The sequence below is a fragment of the Miniopterus natalensis genome, chromosome X (assembly GCF_054644295.1).
Source record: "Miniopterus natalensis isolate mMinNat1 chromosome X, mMinNat1.hap1, whole genome shotgun sequence".
Classification (NCBI taxonomy): domain Eukaryota; kingdom Metazoa; phylum Chordata; class Mammalia; order Chiroptera; family Miniopteridae; genus Miniopterus; species Miniopterus natalensis.
This window is the reverse complement of record NC_142103.1, coordinates 100,228,599-100,246,587: the sequence shown is the minus strand read 5'-3', so window position 1 is coordinate 100,246,587 and position 17,989 is coordinate 100,228,599. Positions and strand designations below refer to the sequence as shown.

Sequence of the window (17,989 nt, the reverse complement as noted above, 5' to 3'; positions counted from 1 at the left end):
TCCTTGACTTACCAAAAAAAGGTATATTGTTTCCAACAGATCACAGAAGTAATGATATGGTATTGATTCAAACTAGGGAGAAAGAGAGAGTAAAGTGTGTAGAAGAGAACAGGGAGAGGTTGCTTACCATTGTCCTAGAATTTTCGCAATTTCTAATTTAGAAATTCAGGAAATGAAATAAAATTTACATTATATCTTTCATAATATAATTTCTATAATAAGAAGGCAAAAGTCATCAAGCTTGGGATGTCACCAATCAGGACATGTTTTAATGCCAACAGAAATCATTTCAAACATAAAATATACTTCCAAGGCCTAAAAAACTATTCCTTCACAGACAGTCCCAACAAATATATGGTAAGAACATTTGGTGCTCACTGCAGAGTGACTGGAGTTTTATAGAGATGAACATCTCTCTAGGACCTGAGCGCTAATCAGAATTTGAAAAAGCAGTGTGAATGAATATGTATATGAAATATTAATATATCCTGATTTCCAAGGCAGAAGCAACACCCCAGAAATTTGGGGGGGGGGTTCAAGAATTCCAAAGTCCTTGCTAATTAGCTTGGATGTATTAGACAGGATAAGTTAGAGTGCACTACAGTAATAATCTAAAATTCTCAGTGGTGTAGCATGACAAAAGACGATTTCTTACTCATACAACGTCTTTAGTAGATCTGGGAGACTAGGCAGAATTGCTGACCTCTATGCATAGGCGCAGTGTCCATGTTGCTTAGATTTTCGGTTTCTCCATACCAACATACATTCCCACTGCTGCTGTGGCCTAGGAAGAAAGCATGGAAAATCACAAACTGGCTTTCCCCCATAACTCACATTTCAGTCACATGACTACTCTTAACCTCAAGAGGGCATGTGCCCCCATCTCCAAAAAAGAAGGATCAGAAACCTTGATGGCAAACATTAATAATATCTACTATAGGTATGTAGCAAGTCTTTAGATTTTACTTATATTCCCACAGGAAAGATAAAATGAAAAGGTTTCCAGGTATTTCCAAGCCTCAGGAGCTTTTTTTTCACCTTCCTCCCACTTGTTTCTTGCTTTAATATAGTGTGAGCAAGGAAAAAAATGGACTTCAAATAAATTATTTATTGTAATCCAACCTACATTACTAATGAAGTACTAAGAGCTTTATTTGGTCTATTGGAAGGTTTCTCAATCATGGCAATATTGACATTTACAGTCAGATCATTCTTGGGGGCCTATACTGTGTTGTAGGATATTAAGCAACATCCTTGGTCTCTACCCACTAGATGACAAAAGCATCCCTCTCACTCCAGTTGTGAAAACCAAAAACATCTCCAGACATTTTACTCTGGAGGGTAAAATTATTGCTGGTTGAGAACCACCTTTTTATTTACTTCTTTTGACCACTAGGAAGGGTTCAGGTCATCTGAACATGAAATGACTCAGTATTGAGCACTGGTAGAAACACCAAAGATAATACATTTTCTCCCCCCAGATCTACCACTGACACTTTGGGCAGGTCTCTGACTCTTTTTTTACCTTATCTCTAGAATGGGGAGAATAATGTTATCTGGCTGACAAGCTAATAGTAAGCATTAAATGAGACACTAAATGATCCATCCTTTTCTCTCTGTTTTGAGAAACTACTTCTGTGTACAATCAGGTCCTACATATACATGGAGCCTATTTCTGGACTTTTTGTGCTGTTTGACTTGTCCCTTTGTATATTCCTGAGAGAATTCCTCACTGTGTTGATTGACCATTATTATTATTAAGCCCTCTATTATCTATAGATCACTTGTCTAGGAAACTCAGTCATCAGTAAAGGGACTGAAAACTGAGAAGTGAAAAAAAAAGACCTGCAGAAGCCCTACACTAAAGTTCACATGCTTTTTAAATTGTGACATTCCCCCAAGGTTATTAAGATGACTTATAAATTATTTCTTCTTCAGCCCTGCACCATCTTGTGCCTTGCACACAGGTACAGGAACCCAGTGAATGGCTCCTGAGGGACTAAATGACCAACTTCAGACATAAGGCAAACAAGCTTAACATTACTGGGCTTCCCCACATCACCTTAGGCTAGAAGCCTCAAACTAGGTGAGAAGAAGACATGGAAGCTATTAAAATAGGCAGGGCTGGCATCAGCAATAAGTGACTGGGGACAGTCCAACATCAAAAGAGGAAATTAAAGGGCAGACATTAATTAAAAAATAAAAAGCAGATGATTTGAAAAGTAAGCCATCACACACATCACACAATAAACCCTTAGCTGCATTACACTGTCGGTGCATAATAATTGACATCCCTAATAATGACTCTGACATTTTTAAAAATGCTAATTTCGGTGCAGCATGTTCTATTTTTAAAAATTTGTAGTACTGTGTAAGGCATTTGAGAAAGATTTCCGTCACAGACTTATAAAATATGTGATTTGCAATATAGCTTAGAGATTACCTAATCTGTTTTCTAGACGCAAAAAGTAAGTCCTGGAAAGGTGAAGTGTACTTGTCCAAGGTCAGGTGTGCAGAGAGGAAGAATTGGAACTAAAGCCCTAGTTTGCAGACTCTATAGCAAGTTCTTTTTCCACTATAGCACATCTACCAAAATGCAAACATATTTCTTTAATTAAAATCGCCAAATTGAATATTTGGCAACTCGATAAGGATACACTTCACATATATGGAATTTTCCTGCACTGAGCAATTACTCAACTGGCCCTTACTGAGCCTCTGTGTTGCTCAAAAAGTAGTAGTTTAGATCTGGTAATTGTGTCAAAGGAGGAAGAAAGCATGATACTTGATTCGAGTAACTGAACTTTCTTTGGAAAAGAAAACAAGGATGGCCCGGATGGGCGTGGCTCAGCGGTTGAGGATCAACCTAGGATCCAGGCGATCAGGGTTCAATTCCTGGTCAGGGCACATGTCCAGGTTGTGGGCTCTATCCCCAGCCAGGGGCATGTAGGAGGCAGCCCATCAATGACTCTCTCATCACTGATGTTTCTATCTCTCTCCCCCTCTCCTCTCCTCTCTTTAAAATCAATAAAGATATATTAAAAAAAAAAAAAAGAAATAAACTATTCCTAAGATAACTTTAAAAAAAAAAAAAAAGAAGAAAAAAACAAGGATGTTCCAAATGTGAGGAACAACATTAGAAAACACTAGAAGGGGGAGTGGTGGAAGCCTGGATCACATTTTCTAAGCCATTCATTCAAACAGGTTATCTAACAAGTATGAGTTATTTATGAAGATTGGGGGGAGGGAATATTAAAAATTTAGCCTGCCCTGGAAAAATCTAAGTTGAAGGGAGGAGAGAATAGAAAAATGGCCCAATTGTTCTAGAATAGCAGTCTGATAGAAATATAATGTGTCATATATGTAATTTAAAATTTTCTAGTGGCCCCATTTAAAAAGCAGAAGCAACAGATTAAATTCATTTTAAAATACATTTTATCGCCCAGCTGGGCGTGGATCAGCAGTTGAGCATCGACCTAGGATCCAGGCGATCGGGGTTCGATTCCAGGTCAGGGCACATGCCTGGGTAGTGGGCTCGATCAATGGCTCTCTCATCATTTATGTTTCTATCTCTCTCTCTCCCTCTCCTTTCCTCTCTCTGAAATCAATAAAGATATATTTTTAAAAAAATACATTTTATCTTATTTGATATATCCATATGTTATTATTTCAATATATACTAAATACAAAAAAATTTATGGACAATTTTAATGAGATATTTTACATTCTTTTACTCATACTAAGTCTCTGAAAGCTAATGTGCATTTCACACAGCATATCTTAATTTGGATGCTAAATTTATCAGAAATATTTGATCTGCACTTAGATTTATAAAAGTTACAACTGAAAAGATGAATTTACATACCTGAGTTGTTCCAAACATAACCTAAATGTCTTCCAGTAACTGAATCAAATGCCCAAAATCATTTTCTGTTAATATTCGCATCCACATTGACAAAACTTGAATTTTTAAATTTAAATGCCAATCAATTAAAATCACATAAATTAAAAATTCAATTCCTCAGGCCTTCAGGACAAATTTCAAGGGTTCAATCACATATGTGGCCAGTGGTTATGCATTAGGCTGCTGCAGAGGTGTAGAGGTCGGTTTTAGAAGTGGGAAGCAGGGTTGCCAGGTGACATAAGGCCCTTGGATGGCAGACTCAAGTGCCTGGAGGGAGATTCCACATGAGCTTTTACACAAAGTGGAGCTACTCTATACTATCCGCCAAGAAAGAAGGAGATAGCAAAGCAAAAACAGATTTCTAGGAAGACTAATCTACAACAAAATAGAGAAAAACAAAAACACAAAATTAGGGAGACCAACGGACTGTTTTATTGTAGTAAATAAGATGTGAAATGACTAAAACTAGAGGGAAGGAGGAATGAGGGGAAGTCAATGATCCAAGAGGCTGTTTGTTGGATGGAAGAACTGACAAAACAAGAATAGATGGGACACCAAGGAAGAGTGCCTCGCTCAGGACCTCAGAGAAACCTGGTTTTTGTTTCCTTTGTTTTGCATTTTGTTTACGTTTGTATTTTGTGTTTGTTTTTTTCTCTATTCTCTCTTCTACATGCATTTAACAGGGAAAATTATATTCCATAGTGGTTTTCAGGAGTTCTAGGATTATTGAGGTAACCCTTGAAGTCTTCTTAGCAATGTTAAGGGTCTATTATTATGGAGCACAAGAGTAGAGGAGAAAAGTGGAGGGGAGGGGAGGGGAGAAGAAAATGGAGAGAGAGGCTATAAATTTTAAACTTGAGATTTACAAATAAATAGATGATAGGTGAAACCATTTCAGTGAGTGAGCTCAGCCAGGAAGATATGTAGAGTGAGAAGACATGGGCCACCCCATGACAATACATTTCTAGAGACAGAGAAGCCTTCAAAGGAATGCCTCCAAGGTGCAAAGAGACTGAAGCAGACAGGTTAGGTGTTTGTTCCATGGCCTCGATCATTCAACTAACATTTACTGAGACAAAGACCTAGATGTTAGCATTCTAGATACAAGCAACATGGGCCGCCCTAGAAGACTGCACTGCTAGGGTCACAGCCAGGACTGAACTCCAGATAACCTTGGCCTGCAGCAAGGTCTCTGCCATGCACCACAATAGAAGAGTAGGCGTCATGCACAGTGCTACGCGCAGGGTTCTGGCCTTTGAGACAGATGGGTCTAAATTATATTCTACTCCTTTGAAGTTTCATTCACCATTTCTAAGAATGTTCTTCAAGGAAGATCTTACTTTTGACTAACAACAACAAAATAATGAGATTCATACCTTAAAGGGAAAAGAAAAGATAGGGCTGAGTAGAGTTGTAATGATGGACAAATCTTCCTGTCCATAGTAGTGATGGAGCAAGAGGAAGCACAGGACTTTGGAGCAGGAAGTTGGTGTTGGTCTGCCATCCATCAGCTGCTGCAATGAGATAGGTGTGGAGGCATAAAATATATAAATTATGATGCAAGAAAATTCAGAGGACATTCAGTTCAATATAAATGGGTGACATATTATACTATGTAACTTTTAAAAGGAGCAGTGCTGGAGGACAGGGAAGATGGGGGCCCTGTGAGCAGCAGCAGAGGCCCCCGCTCCCAGCCACGGGCTCGATTTGCTCCTAAACCCTCCGTAGCCAGCTTGGAAACACCAGAGAAACATACCTGAGTGGACGGGGTGCGAGTGGGGCGCCCTGAGGAGACATCACGGAGGCCGGTGAGAGAGGGGGCGTAGGAAGGGGGGACCCCCTGAAGCCTGTGCTGGGCTCCGAGCCCCGAGGCCTGGAGGCAGCAAAGCTCCTCCCCCCTCGGGAGAGCGGACCCCCCTCCAAAAGCGGGGATCCCGCACCCGGAGCGACGAGAGGGGAAGGAGCGCCCCGCGAGGAGCGCAGAGGGAACCAGGAGTGCCCGCAAGGAGGCGAGGGCGCCTTCCCAGCGAAACAAAGCTAATGGCGGCTGTCGCCTTCCTGGCGAAACAAAGCCTCTGATGGTGGCCAGCGCCTTCCCGGGAAACAAAGCCTCTGATGGCGGCCGGGGCCTTCCTGGGAAACAAAGCCTCTGATGGCGGCCGGCGCCTTCCCGGGAAACAAAGCCTCTGATGGCGGCCGGCGCCTTCCCGGGAAACAAAGCCTCTGACGGCGGCCGGCGCCTTCCCGGGAAACAAAGCCTCTGACGGCGGCCGGCGCCTTCCCGGGAAACAAAGCCTCTGACGGCGGATGGCGCCTTCCCGGGAAACAAAGCCTCTAATGGCGGCCGGCGCCTTCCCGGGAAACAAAGCCTCTAATGGCGGCCGGCGCCTTCCCGGGAAACAAAGCCTCTAATGGCGGCCGGCGCCTTCCTGGGAAACAAAGCCTCTGATGGCGGCCGGCGCCTTCCTGGGAAACAAAGCCTCTGATGGTGGCCAGCGCCTTCCCGGGAAACAAAGCCTCTAATGGCGGCCGGCGCCTTCCCGGGAAACAAAGCCTCTAATGGCGGCCGGCGCCTTCCTGGGAAACAAAGCCTCTGATGGCGGCCGGCGCCTTCCTGGGAAACAAAGCCTCTAATGGCGGCCGGCGCCTTCCCGGGAAACAAAGCCTCTGATGGCGGCCGGCGCCTTCCCGGGAAACAAAGCCTCTAATGGAGACCACAACCGGCATCTAATGCTCGGGGTGCCGACCATAGGGAAGGCCGTCCCAAGGTGTGTGGCACCCGCGTGGTGAGGGACCAGAGGACTGCGCTGAGCAGCCGCACACGGGGACCCTCTGCCTCCCTGTGGGCCACTGTGCTGAGCCCCAGAAAGCGCTGAATCTGCAGGGCGTGGGGGAGGGGAGGAGCCCTCCTGCCCTGAGCTCCCGGTGCCGGGAGGCTGGGATGGGTGACCCGCCCTGAGGGGCGCCGTGCCCCAGCTTTGCTGAGACCAGCGGTGCGGGGAGATGCGTGGAGCTGACTTTGGGTCGCCTCCCGCTGGGGGCCTTGGTGCGTGGGCAGCAGGACCTTGAGGGGCGGACTCTCCGCTGTGTGTCCCTTTGTGCATCTGTGAGTCTGATCGCGGAACTGGCTCCCACCTTCCCGGGGTGCACTGTGCAGATGAGTGGAGGCTGGGATTGGCATCTGCTCAGACTGATTGAGGGGCGGGCCTGGAGCAACCAGCCAACCAGAGCTGAGCAGGGAGGGGCGGAGCCCACCTGCCTCTCCCGCAGCCAGGAGCACCGCCCCCAACAGGAAGGGGCAGGTCCCGCTCACTGAGGCCCCAGACCCCCCCCCCCCCCCCCCCCGCAGGGCACAGTCCTGCAGGGAAGGGGAGAGCAGCTCATGGGAGGCCTTTACAAGAATAAGACTCTCAGGGACTGTTGTTTGGGACTTGGAGGAAACGCTGAAAACCCTGCTGGGGGTTGGGCAGGCAAGGGGCTCAGGGGAATGTTCTTAATCGAGCCCATTGAGCCCAGGCTGCTGAAACGGCCGATACAGAAAAGGCAACAGGCGGAAATCAATCTGAAGCTGCAACAGGCCAGAGCCCGGGGAACTAGAATCAGAGGACAGGGTGGGGACTGAGGAGCTGGCTGGGGAGCAGAGATTAACTCCCGCAGAGTGAGCGCCTGACAGCGACACCTCTAAGGGGAGTGATACCCTGGGCTACACTAGCCACCCTGCACCCTAAAGACTCTACAGAAGACTCTGGAGTAAGACCAGGCAACTATAAGGCTGCAAAATAGCTAACTATAAGAGGTGGCCCATGGAGAGCCTCAGAGCAACCATCTACCTGAGGACACCAGAGCCAAACCTAGACGGCTCCTCACATTGGGTGATACACAAGCACCTCCCAGGAAAACTGAAATCAGCACACAAAACAGTGACCCTCAGACAACATAAGTTGCCCAGAAGAAACTCACCTGATTGACTACTTTTTTTGTTTTGGGGTGGTTTTTTTTGTATTTGATTTTTCTGGATTTTTTGTTTTGTTTTTGTTTTGCTTTTTTGTCTGTGTGTTTGTTTGTTCTCTTTTTCCCTTAGGAAGAAGAGAAACAGAGGGAAAATGTATTTGTTTTTTCTTGTTTTTAAATTTTATAAGAATTTAATTTTTAAAAAATTTTTAACTATTTTTTTTATATAAAAGAACTTTATTTTGCTTAGCTTGTTTTTTGTTTTGTTTCTCTGTTTTGTTAATTTGTTTGTTTTGTTTTATCCTTCTACTCTCAAGACTTTCTTGATATTCATGCTTAATTGCTAGGACTTTATCATTATAACTAACAAGTTTACTGCTTTCCTCTATAGTTTCCCCCAAATCTCTTATTGGGCTCCCTCTCTACCCAGGCTTTATCTCTCTCTCTCATCTCAATCCATTGGCATAACTTTTTTTCCTCTTCTTTTCTTTCTTTTGTTTTCCTCCCTTCTGTCTTCCTGTCCTTTTGTTCGATTGTTAGTTTCTCTTATTCTCTTTATTGTATTTTTATTTTTTCCTTTTCAACTATTATCCTATTCCTATTCTCTCCCTTAATTTTTTACTGGCCCTTCTTTCAGAATCTTTTCTCTGCCTCTATTATCTCCCAGTAGCTTCTCTATTTTTTATATTTTAGTTTATTATTACTTTCTAAATTTTCATCACTATTAACAACAATATACTTCTCTCTCTCTAAGCTTTACTTTTCTTTCTCTCTTTTTCTTTAAGCTTTGTGTGTGTGTGTGTTTGTTCTCCCTTCACTCTCCCAGTTCTGTTTCTACTTGGGTTGTTTTCATTGTGACTGTCAAGATATTTTGTAAGATACCACTTGTTTCCTGGAAGTTTAGTTGTATATTGTCCTGCCTTGCCAGCACCTGTACAACAGCTTACACGATGAAGTTGTGGCTGAGACAGTTAACCAAGCTGAGGGGAGAGTCCTTCCAAGGACTAGTCAACAACAATCTAGACCCAACCAGAAAAGGAGAACCCAAAGAACCTACAAAACGGACACCCACAAAAGGGACACGACTAGAGCAAAGAGCTCAGAAGTATAAGAAAAACACACCTCTGGGCTCCACTGGACTCACAATACAAAATCCCACCCCACAAGATTGGGAGACAGCAAATATATCTAATATATAGATATAAACACTAAGACCTACCAAAATGGTGACAAAGAAACAACCCTCAAATTAAAGAAAAGGAAAAATCGCCAGAAAAAGACTTTGATGAGATGGAATTAAGCAAGCTATCAGAAACAGAGTTCAGAGTATTGATTATACAGAAGTTCAAGGAACTTAATGAGAAAAACAAGGCACTAGAGGATAAGATGGAGAACCGTAGTGGAAACATGAAAAAAGAGATACATAGCATAAACAAAAATCAGACAGAAATAAAGAATGCTGTATCTGATATCAAGAGTACACTGGAAGGAATTAAAAGCACGCTCAATGAAGCAAAGGATAGAATAAGTGAATTAGAAAACATGGTAGAAAAAAATCAGAGCAGCAAAAAGAAAAAACACTTAAAAAGCATGAGAACAGTCTAAGGGAGCTTTGCGACAACATGAAGAAAAACAACACTCACATTATAGGAGTGCCAGAGGGGGAGGAAAGAGAACAAGGGATAGAGAACTTGGTGGAGGAAATAATGACAGAAAACTTCCCTAGGCTGGTGAATGAGAACATCACACAAGTTCAGGAAGCACAAAGGGTCCAAACAAGAGGGACCCAAAGAGACCCGCTCCAAGATACATCATAATTAAAATGGCAAATGGCAAGGAAAAAGAGAAAATATTAAGGGCTGCAAGAGAGAGACAAGCAGTGATCTACAAGGGAACCCCCATAAGGCTAACAGCTGATCTCTCAACAGAAACTCTTCAGGCCAGAAGGGAGTGGCATGAAGTTCTCAAAGTAATGAAAAGCAAGAACATGCAACCAAGATTGCTTTATTTAGCAAGGCTATCATTTAAAATTGAAGGTGAGTTAAGGCACAGGGCAAGATTCTACAAATACAAGAAGACTGAAATCATATCAAGCATCTTCTCAGATCACAATGCCATGAAACTAGAAATCAACCACTATAAAAAAACTCAAAAATATTCAAACACATGGAGGCTAAATAGCATGTTATTAAACAATGAATGGGTTACCAATGAGATCAAGAGAGAAATCAAACACTTCATGGAAAGTAACGAAAATGAACAGACAACAACCCAAAATCTATGGGACACAGCAAAAGTAGTCCTGAGAGGAAAATTCATACCATTACAGGCCTATCTCAAGAAACAAGAAAAAGACCTAATGAACCATCTAACACAACAACCAAAAGAACTAGAATGAGAACAGCAAGAAAAGATCTAGAACAAACATTTCAAAAATTTATATGGAACCAAAAAGGACGCAGAATAGCTGCAGCCATCTTGAGAAAAAAGAACAGAGTGGGAGGGATCACATTACCGCACTTCAAATTGTACTACAAAGCCACTGTAATCAAAACAGCCTGGTATTGGTACAACACCAGGCATATAGATCAATGGAACAGAACAGAGACCCTAGAAATAGACCCATGCCATTATGGTCAGTTAATATTTGACAAAGGAGGCAAGAACATCCAATGGAGTAAAGACAGTCTCTTCAATAAGTGGTGCTGGGAAAATTGGACAGATAGATGTAAAAAAATGACATTAGACCACCAAGTAAAGTCACAGACAGCCCACACAGTGGAATTTTCACTGATACATCTCCTAGGGAAGAGAAACAAAAGAAAAAATAAACATATGGGGCTACATCAAACTAAAAAGCTTCTGCATAGAAAAAAAAAAAAAAAGCCTCAAAATACAAAGGAATCCCACGGTCTGGCAAAACATATTTGCCAAGGATGAATCTGATAAGGGGCTAATTTCCAAAGTGTACAAAGAACTCAGACTACTCAGCAAGAGGAAGACAACCCAATTAAGAAATGGGCAAAGGACCTGAATAGACACTTCTCCAAAGAGGACATACGGATGGCCAAGAGACACATGAGAAAATGCTCAACATCGCTAATCATCAGAGATGCAAATTAAAACCACAATGAGGTGTCACTTCACACCTGCCAGAATGGCTCCATCAACAAATCAACAAACGACATGTGCTGGCGAGGGTGTGGGGAAAGGGGAGCCCTGGTACACTGCTGGTGGGAATGCAGACTGGGGCAATTACTATGGAAAACAGGATGGAGGTTCCTCAAAAAATTAAAAATGGAGCTGCCTTTTGACCCAGTGATCCCACATCTAGGAATATATCCTAAGAACCCTGAAACACTAATCAGAAAGAATATATGCACCCCTATGTTCATAGCAGTGCAGTTTACAATAGCTAAGATCTGGAAACAGCCCAAGTGCCCATCAGTAGATGAGTGGATAAAAAGCTGTGGGACATTTACACCATGAAATACTATGCAGCTATAAATAAGAAGGATCTCATACCCTTTGGGACAGTAACAATGGACCTGGAGAATATTATGCTAAGTGAAATAAGCCAGGCAGAGGAAGACAAATATCATATGATCTCACTTATATATGGAATCTAAAGAACTTAATAAACTGATGAACAGAATAGATTCAATGACATGGAAGCATAGATGAGACTGATGAATGTCAGAGGGATGGAGGAGGGTGGGTGGGTGGAGGGGGAGAGAGTAACCAAAGAATTTATATGCATATATGCACAACCCAAGGACATGGACAATGGTGGGGAGGGGAACTGGGGAAGGGGGTGGGACGGGGTGGAATGGGTAATTGGGGAGAAAAAGGGACATCTGTAATATTTTAAACAAAAATTAAATAAATAAATAATAAATTAAATAAATAAATAAATAAATAAATAAATAAATAAATAAATAAATAAATGTAAAAGGAGCAGTTCTCAAATTGAATTAGGACAGAAAGGTCTAACTTTGTAACTCTCCTTTCCATAGAAGTGTCATAATATTTTCCATTAATGATCAAAAGGACCACCATATTTTCACTTGCTCTAATGACAGATTTTTATGGCACCCTGGTGAACAATTATGATTTTACATTTGTTAGTTATGAAACTTCTATTTTCCCTGCTTTGCAATTCGAGGGAATGTTTAGTGTTCTCAGCTCAAACTGTGCAATACAATAGAGAAAAATTACCCATCTTAGAAGCACAATTCCTTTTATTGAATAGCTGACTTTTTAAAAAGTCCTTTAAAGGAAGAATTTATTGACTAAATCTAACCATTTGCATAAAACAATGCTCTCCCTCAATTTGGTCCTTATTTTTTCTTCCCAACTTTTTCATAAAAGGTAGAACTCGGTATCAATAACTTTGCATTTCTCTCAGTAACTTTCAGGATTCTGAAATCAGAGAACCATAGACATGCAATAGGAAAAAGTAGTTTCCTGGCGTGTCTTTCTTTCACCTCCTCCTGACGTCTTCTACACATCACCCATGCACCAGCTGAAAGTTCTCTATGCTCTTACAATACCTGTACACCCCTGGAGAAATCTGCTGGCTTTTTTTTTAAGTTATTTTACTTTTTTGAATTTTCAATTACAGTCGACATTCAATATTATTTTATATTAGTTTCACGTGTACAGCATAGCAGTTAGACATTTATATAACTTACAAAGTGAGCCCCCTGGTAAGTCTAGTATCCACATGGCTCCATACATAGGTATTACAATATTATTGACTATATTTCCTATGCTGTACTTTACATCCCCGTGACTGTTTTATAACTACCAATACGTACTTCCTAATCCCTTCACATTTTCCACCCAGATCCCCAACGCCCCTCTCATCTGGCAACTATCAGTTTGTTCTCTGTATCTATGAGTCTGTTTCTGTTTTATTTTTTCCTTTAGATTCCACAGATAAGTGAAATCATATGGTATTTGTTATTGTCTAATTGACTTATTTCACTTAGCATAATACCCCCTAGGTCCATCCATACTGTCACAAATTGTAAGATATACCACAGCTTTAGCCAACCGTCTATTGACAGGCACTTAGGTTGCTTCCATATCTTGGCTATTGTAAATAATGCTGCACTTAAAATAGGGGTGCATCTATCTTTTTAAATTAGTATTTTGGATTTTTTCGGATAAATATCCAGAAGTGAAATTGTGGGTCATAAAGTTGTTCTATTTTTAATTTTCTGAGGAATTTCCATACTGCTTTCCACAGTGGCTGCACCAATCTGCATTCCTATTAACAGTGCACGAGTGTTCCCTTTTCTCTACATACTCGCCAACATTTGTTGTTTGTTGAGCTATGATGGTCATTCTGACAGTGTGAGGTGATATTTCATTGTGGCTTTAATTTGCATTTCTCTGATTAGTGAGGTTGAGCATCTTTTCATATGTCTACTGTCCATCCATATGTCCTTTTTGGAGAAATGTCTATTCAGGTCCTCTCCCATCTTTTAATTAGATGAGGTTTTTCTGGCATTAAGTTGTAAGAGTTCTTTACAAATTTGGATATTAACCCCTTATCAGATGTATCATTGGTGAAAGATTATCTCTCCCAAATGGTAGGTTGTCTTTTTGTTTTGTTGACGCTTCCTTTTGCTGTACAAAAAGTTTTTAGTTTGATGTGGTTACATTTGTTTATTTTTTCTTTTGTTTCCCTTGCCTGAGGAGATATACCAGAAATATATTACTAAGAGCAATGTAATAGAGTTTATGACCTACGTTTTCTTCTAGGAGTTTTATGGTTTCAAGTCTGATATTTAAGGCTTTAACCTATTTTGAGTTTATTTGTATATGATGTAAGAAAGTGGTCTAGTTTCATTTTTTTTTTGCATGTATCTCTCCAGTTTTCCCAATATCATTTATTGAAAGAACTGTCTTACCCCATTGTACATTCTTGCCTCCTTTGTCATAGGTTTAATTGAACATATAGGTGTGGGTTTATTTCTGGGCTATTTTGTTCCATTGATCTATGTATATGTTTTTATGCCATTACTATGCTGTTTTGATTACCATAGCCTTGTAGTGTAGTTTGATATACTGCCAACTTTTTTCTTCTTTCTCAAAATTGCTCTGTCTATTGGGGTCTTTTGTGGTTTGATATAAATTTTAGAATCATTTTCTGTAGTTCTGTAAAAAATGTCATTGCTATTTTGATAGGGATTGCATTAAATCTATAGATTGCTTTTGGTAGTATGGATATTTTAACAATGTTAGTTCTTCCAATCCATGAGCACAGTATATGCCTCCATTTATTTGTATCTTCTTCTATTTCTTGCTTCAATGTCTTATAATTTTCCAAATAGAATTCTTTTACCTCCTTGGTTAAATTTACTCCTAGGTATGTTATTTTATTTTTTGATGCAATTGTAAATAGGGTTGTTTTCTTAATCTCTCTTCCTGATTACTGGCATTCTCCTTATATGTGTACACAGCTGTCTGTGCAGTCCTTCAGAGAAGGAACAATATCATGCACATCTTTTTATCTCCAGCGATTAGCCCAGTAACTGATGTAGGAAGTACCCAATAAATATTTGTGTAAGAAATAAAGAATAGATATATAAATGCACAAGCAAATGACTGAACTGGATTTAGAACTGGAATTCGTATTAGCTGTACTACTTTGAGCAACTCACTTCACCTCTCTGAGCTTCAATTTCCTTATAAGAAACAGTGGACTGCCTAGTGGACTTCAAAGGGCTTTGGAAAACATCACATATAATAACATGTGTAAAAGATCCTGATAAATGGTAAAGCACTACACAAATGTTAGTTATTGTCTGGTGTCTGGATAGAGACATAAAAGCCTAGCCAAGTGTAAGACAGGGATAGGAAGCTAATTCCACAAGTCTGTGAATAGGGTCATTGTTGACTCAGATCCCCAAACGAAATCCTGAGGAACATCCTTGACTTCTCCTAACACCCAATAAGAACCAGTATCACCTGTTTCACCAGCACCAAGGACAATACAAACATGAACAATTATATATTCAAGGCTCTACCCCTCCTGGTAGCAGCAAGTCGATGTCTGCCAAACATTTGATGCGGACTTTAGTTCCTTAAGGTGTAAAGTCGTTGTTTGATATCTTTGTTTTTTCTTAATTGCTATAAACGTCCCTCTTAGCACTACTTTTACTGCATCCCATAAATTTTGAAATGTTGTATTTCATTTGTCTCAAGTTATTTTCTGATTTCCCTTTTGATTTCTTCTTTGACCCACTGGTTGTTCAGGAGTGTGTTGTTCAAGCTCCACATATTTGTGAATTTTCCAGATTTCCTCCTGTTATTTATTTCTTGTCTCATACCGTTGTAGTTGGAAAAAAATACTTGATGTTATTTCAGTCTTATGAAATTTAAGACTTGTTTTGTGGCCTAACATATGGAGAATGTTTCATGAGCCCTTAAGAAGAATGTTTATTCTGCTCCTATTAGATGAAATGTTTTATATATACACACACATATTTATCTGTTAGGTCCATTTGAAATATAGTTCAGGCTCAATGCTCCTACTGATCTTGTCTGAATGATCTATTCCTTGTTGAAAGTGGGGTATTAAAGTCCTTGACTATTATTGTATTACTATTTCTCCCTTTAGATCTGTTAACAATTGCTTTATATATTTAGGTGCTCTGATGTTGAGTGCATATATATTTACTATTGTTATTTCCTCCTGATGCATTGACCTGTTTATCATTATATAATGACTTGCTTTGTCTATTACATTTTTTACTTAAATTCTATTTTGTCTGATATAATTGTTATCCCTTTTCTCTTTTGGTTTCCACTTGCATGAAATGTGTTTCTCATCCCTTTACTTTCAGCCAAGGTGTGTTCTTAGCTGAAGTGGGTCTTATAGGTATAGCTGGGTCTTTAAAAAAAAAAAAAAAAATCCATTCAGCCACTATTTTTTTGAATGGCAAATTTAGTCTATTTACATTTAGAGTACTTATTGATAGGTAAGGACTTACTATTGCTATTTTGCCCATTGTTTTCTGGGAGATCCTTTGTTCCTTTCTTCTCCTCTTGCTTTTTTCCTGTGTGATCTGATGATTTTCTATTGTGGTATGCTTTGATTCCTTTACCCTTTTCTTTACTACAGGTTTTTGCTTTTAGGTTAGCATGAGGCTTACATAAAACATCTTATATTTTGAACAGTTTGTTTTAAGCTAATAATAACTTTGCATACAAAAGCTCAACACTTTTACTCCCCCTCCCAATTTATATTTGTGGTGTCACAATTCAGATCTTATTATATTGTGTATTCATTAACAAATTTTAGCTATAGTTATTTTTCTTTTGTCATTTAATCTTCACACTAAAGATATAAGGGACTTATACACACCACACCACCATTACAATATTAGTGTATTCGAAATTTGACTATATATTTACCTTTACCAGTAAGGTTTATACTTTTTCTTAACTCTTACGCTTTCTTTTATTATTTCATGTTACTAGTTAGTGTCCTTTCTTTTCTTCTTGAAGAATTCCTTTAGCATTTCTTGTAAGGTAGGTCTAGTAGGGATGAACTCAATCCCCATTATGTGTATTTTGGGAGGAGTCCCTTGCATGTGATGAGTTTCTTTTCTCTTATTGCGTTCCAGATGCTCTGTCTTTAATATGTGAGTTTTATTATAATGTGTCACAGTGAAGTCTCCATTGGGTTGAACAAGAGTCATGTACCCGGCTGTCCGTATCTTTCTCCAGGCTTTCTTCATTCCTTGTCATTATTTTTTTCTTTTTTCTACTCTGACTGGATAATTTCAAATAACCTATCTTCTAGTTCACTGAATATTTATTCTGCTCAGTGGAGTCTGCTGTTGAAGCTATTACTTTTCATATTTAAGTTTTTGTATTCCTCAGCTCAAAAATTTGATTCTTTTTAATGTTTTCTCTGTTGAACTTCTCATTTTGTTCTTGTGCTGTATTCTTGATTTTGTTTAAATGTTCATCTGTGTTCTCTTGTAGTCTCTGAGTTTCTTTAGAACAATTATTTTTAATTCCTTGTCAGGCAATTATGGATCTCCATTTCTTTGGAGTCAGTTACGGGAAGTTCATTGTGTTCCTTCGGTGGTGTCATGTTTCCCTGACTCATCATGATCTGTGTGGCCTAGTCTGTGTCTGCACATTTCAGGAAGCAGTAGCCTCTTCCAGATTTATGGACTGACTTTAGTAAGAAAAGCCTTCACCTGTGGGTCATGGCATGCTGGAGCATGCTGTGGCCCTTGGTCTAGTGGTGTAGGGTGCCAAGTGTAAGGGCATTAGGTCTTGAGGGTGGGGACATGGTGTCTCATTGGCTCAGGAAGCTGTTATCCACATTGACAACTGAATGAACCTTTGTGGTGAGAGCTGTAGTGTGTCTGTGGTGGCTGCAATGGATGTTTGGGCCCTTAGTGGTAACTCCAGGTCCTCAGGTGAGGAAAAGGGGCTGGTGGTGTGCACATGCTCCGTTGTGGGCACTAGATATAGGTGCCGGGACATGCAGATACATGGCTGTAGGCACTAACTGTGAGCATTTGTATGGCAGGGGAGTCCTGTGACAAGAGTCGGGCTCTATCCAGGCATATAAGCAGGTGCTGAACCTGGACCTGGGCTTTGGTGGGCACTCAGGCATCTACAGGGGGTAGCTGTGGGTATATGCATGGTAGTGGGGAGTTGGCCACACAAACCTAAGCTGGCATTATGCACCCACAAAGCCACTGAGGCTGTCTGGCTGCCAGTGCAGATCCTGGGGGTCCTGCAGCAAGATGGCTGGGGAGAGAGAAAGGGGAACAGGGAGGGAGTCAGGCAGCAGGTGTCTGCAAATGCAAAACCTGTGGGGCCCTTAGTGTTAAGAGCTGGATGGGATCTACAGCGGCTGTCCTGGCCATTGGTTTCCTCAGTGGAAAAGCTGCTTAGATCCTCTGTAGAGCAGTCTGCTGGGGTTGGTGATAAGGTACTCAGTGATGAAAGCTGCAGGGTCCACAGCATTTACAAGGCCTATTGGGGTCCTCAGTGACAAAGGCTACTGGGGTCCTCTGCAGAGCAGGTCCTAGAAATATTCACTCCCACTGCATGGCTAACACTGGTGCTCCCTGGCCTTCCTTACTCCCAGCA

At 40.8% G+C, this 17,989-nt stretch overlaps 1 protein-coding gene across 1 annotated transcript in view; it reads right to left on the bottom strand.

The window, feature by feature from the left end:
• Nucleotides 1-226: 226 nt before the first annotated feature.
• The window catches only part of FANCB (FA complementation group B), a 47,619-nt gene continuing 29,856 nt past the window's right edge, over nucleotides 227-17,989 (bottom strand). The window contains exons 9-10 of the mRNA XM_016202949.2: nucleotides 5,281-5,418; nucleotides 227-784 (exon numbers count right to left, since the gene is read on the bottom strand). Of these exons, the coding sequence (XP_016058435.2) occupies nucleotides 734-784; nucleotides 5,281-5,418 (189 nt within the window). The 3' untranslated portion in view covers nucleotides 227-733. The remainder of the gene's footprint in view (nucleotides 785-5,280; nucleotides 5,419-17,989) is intronic.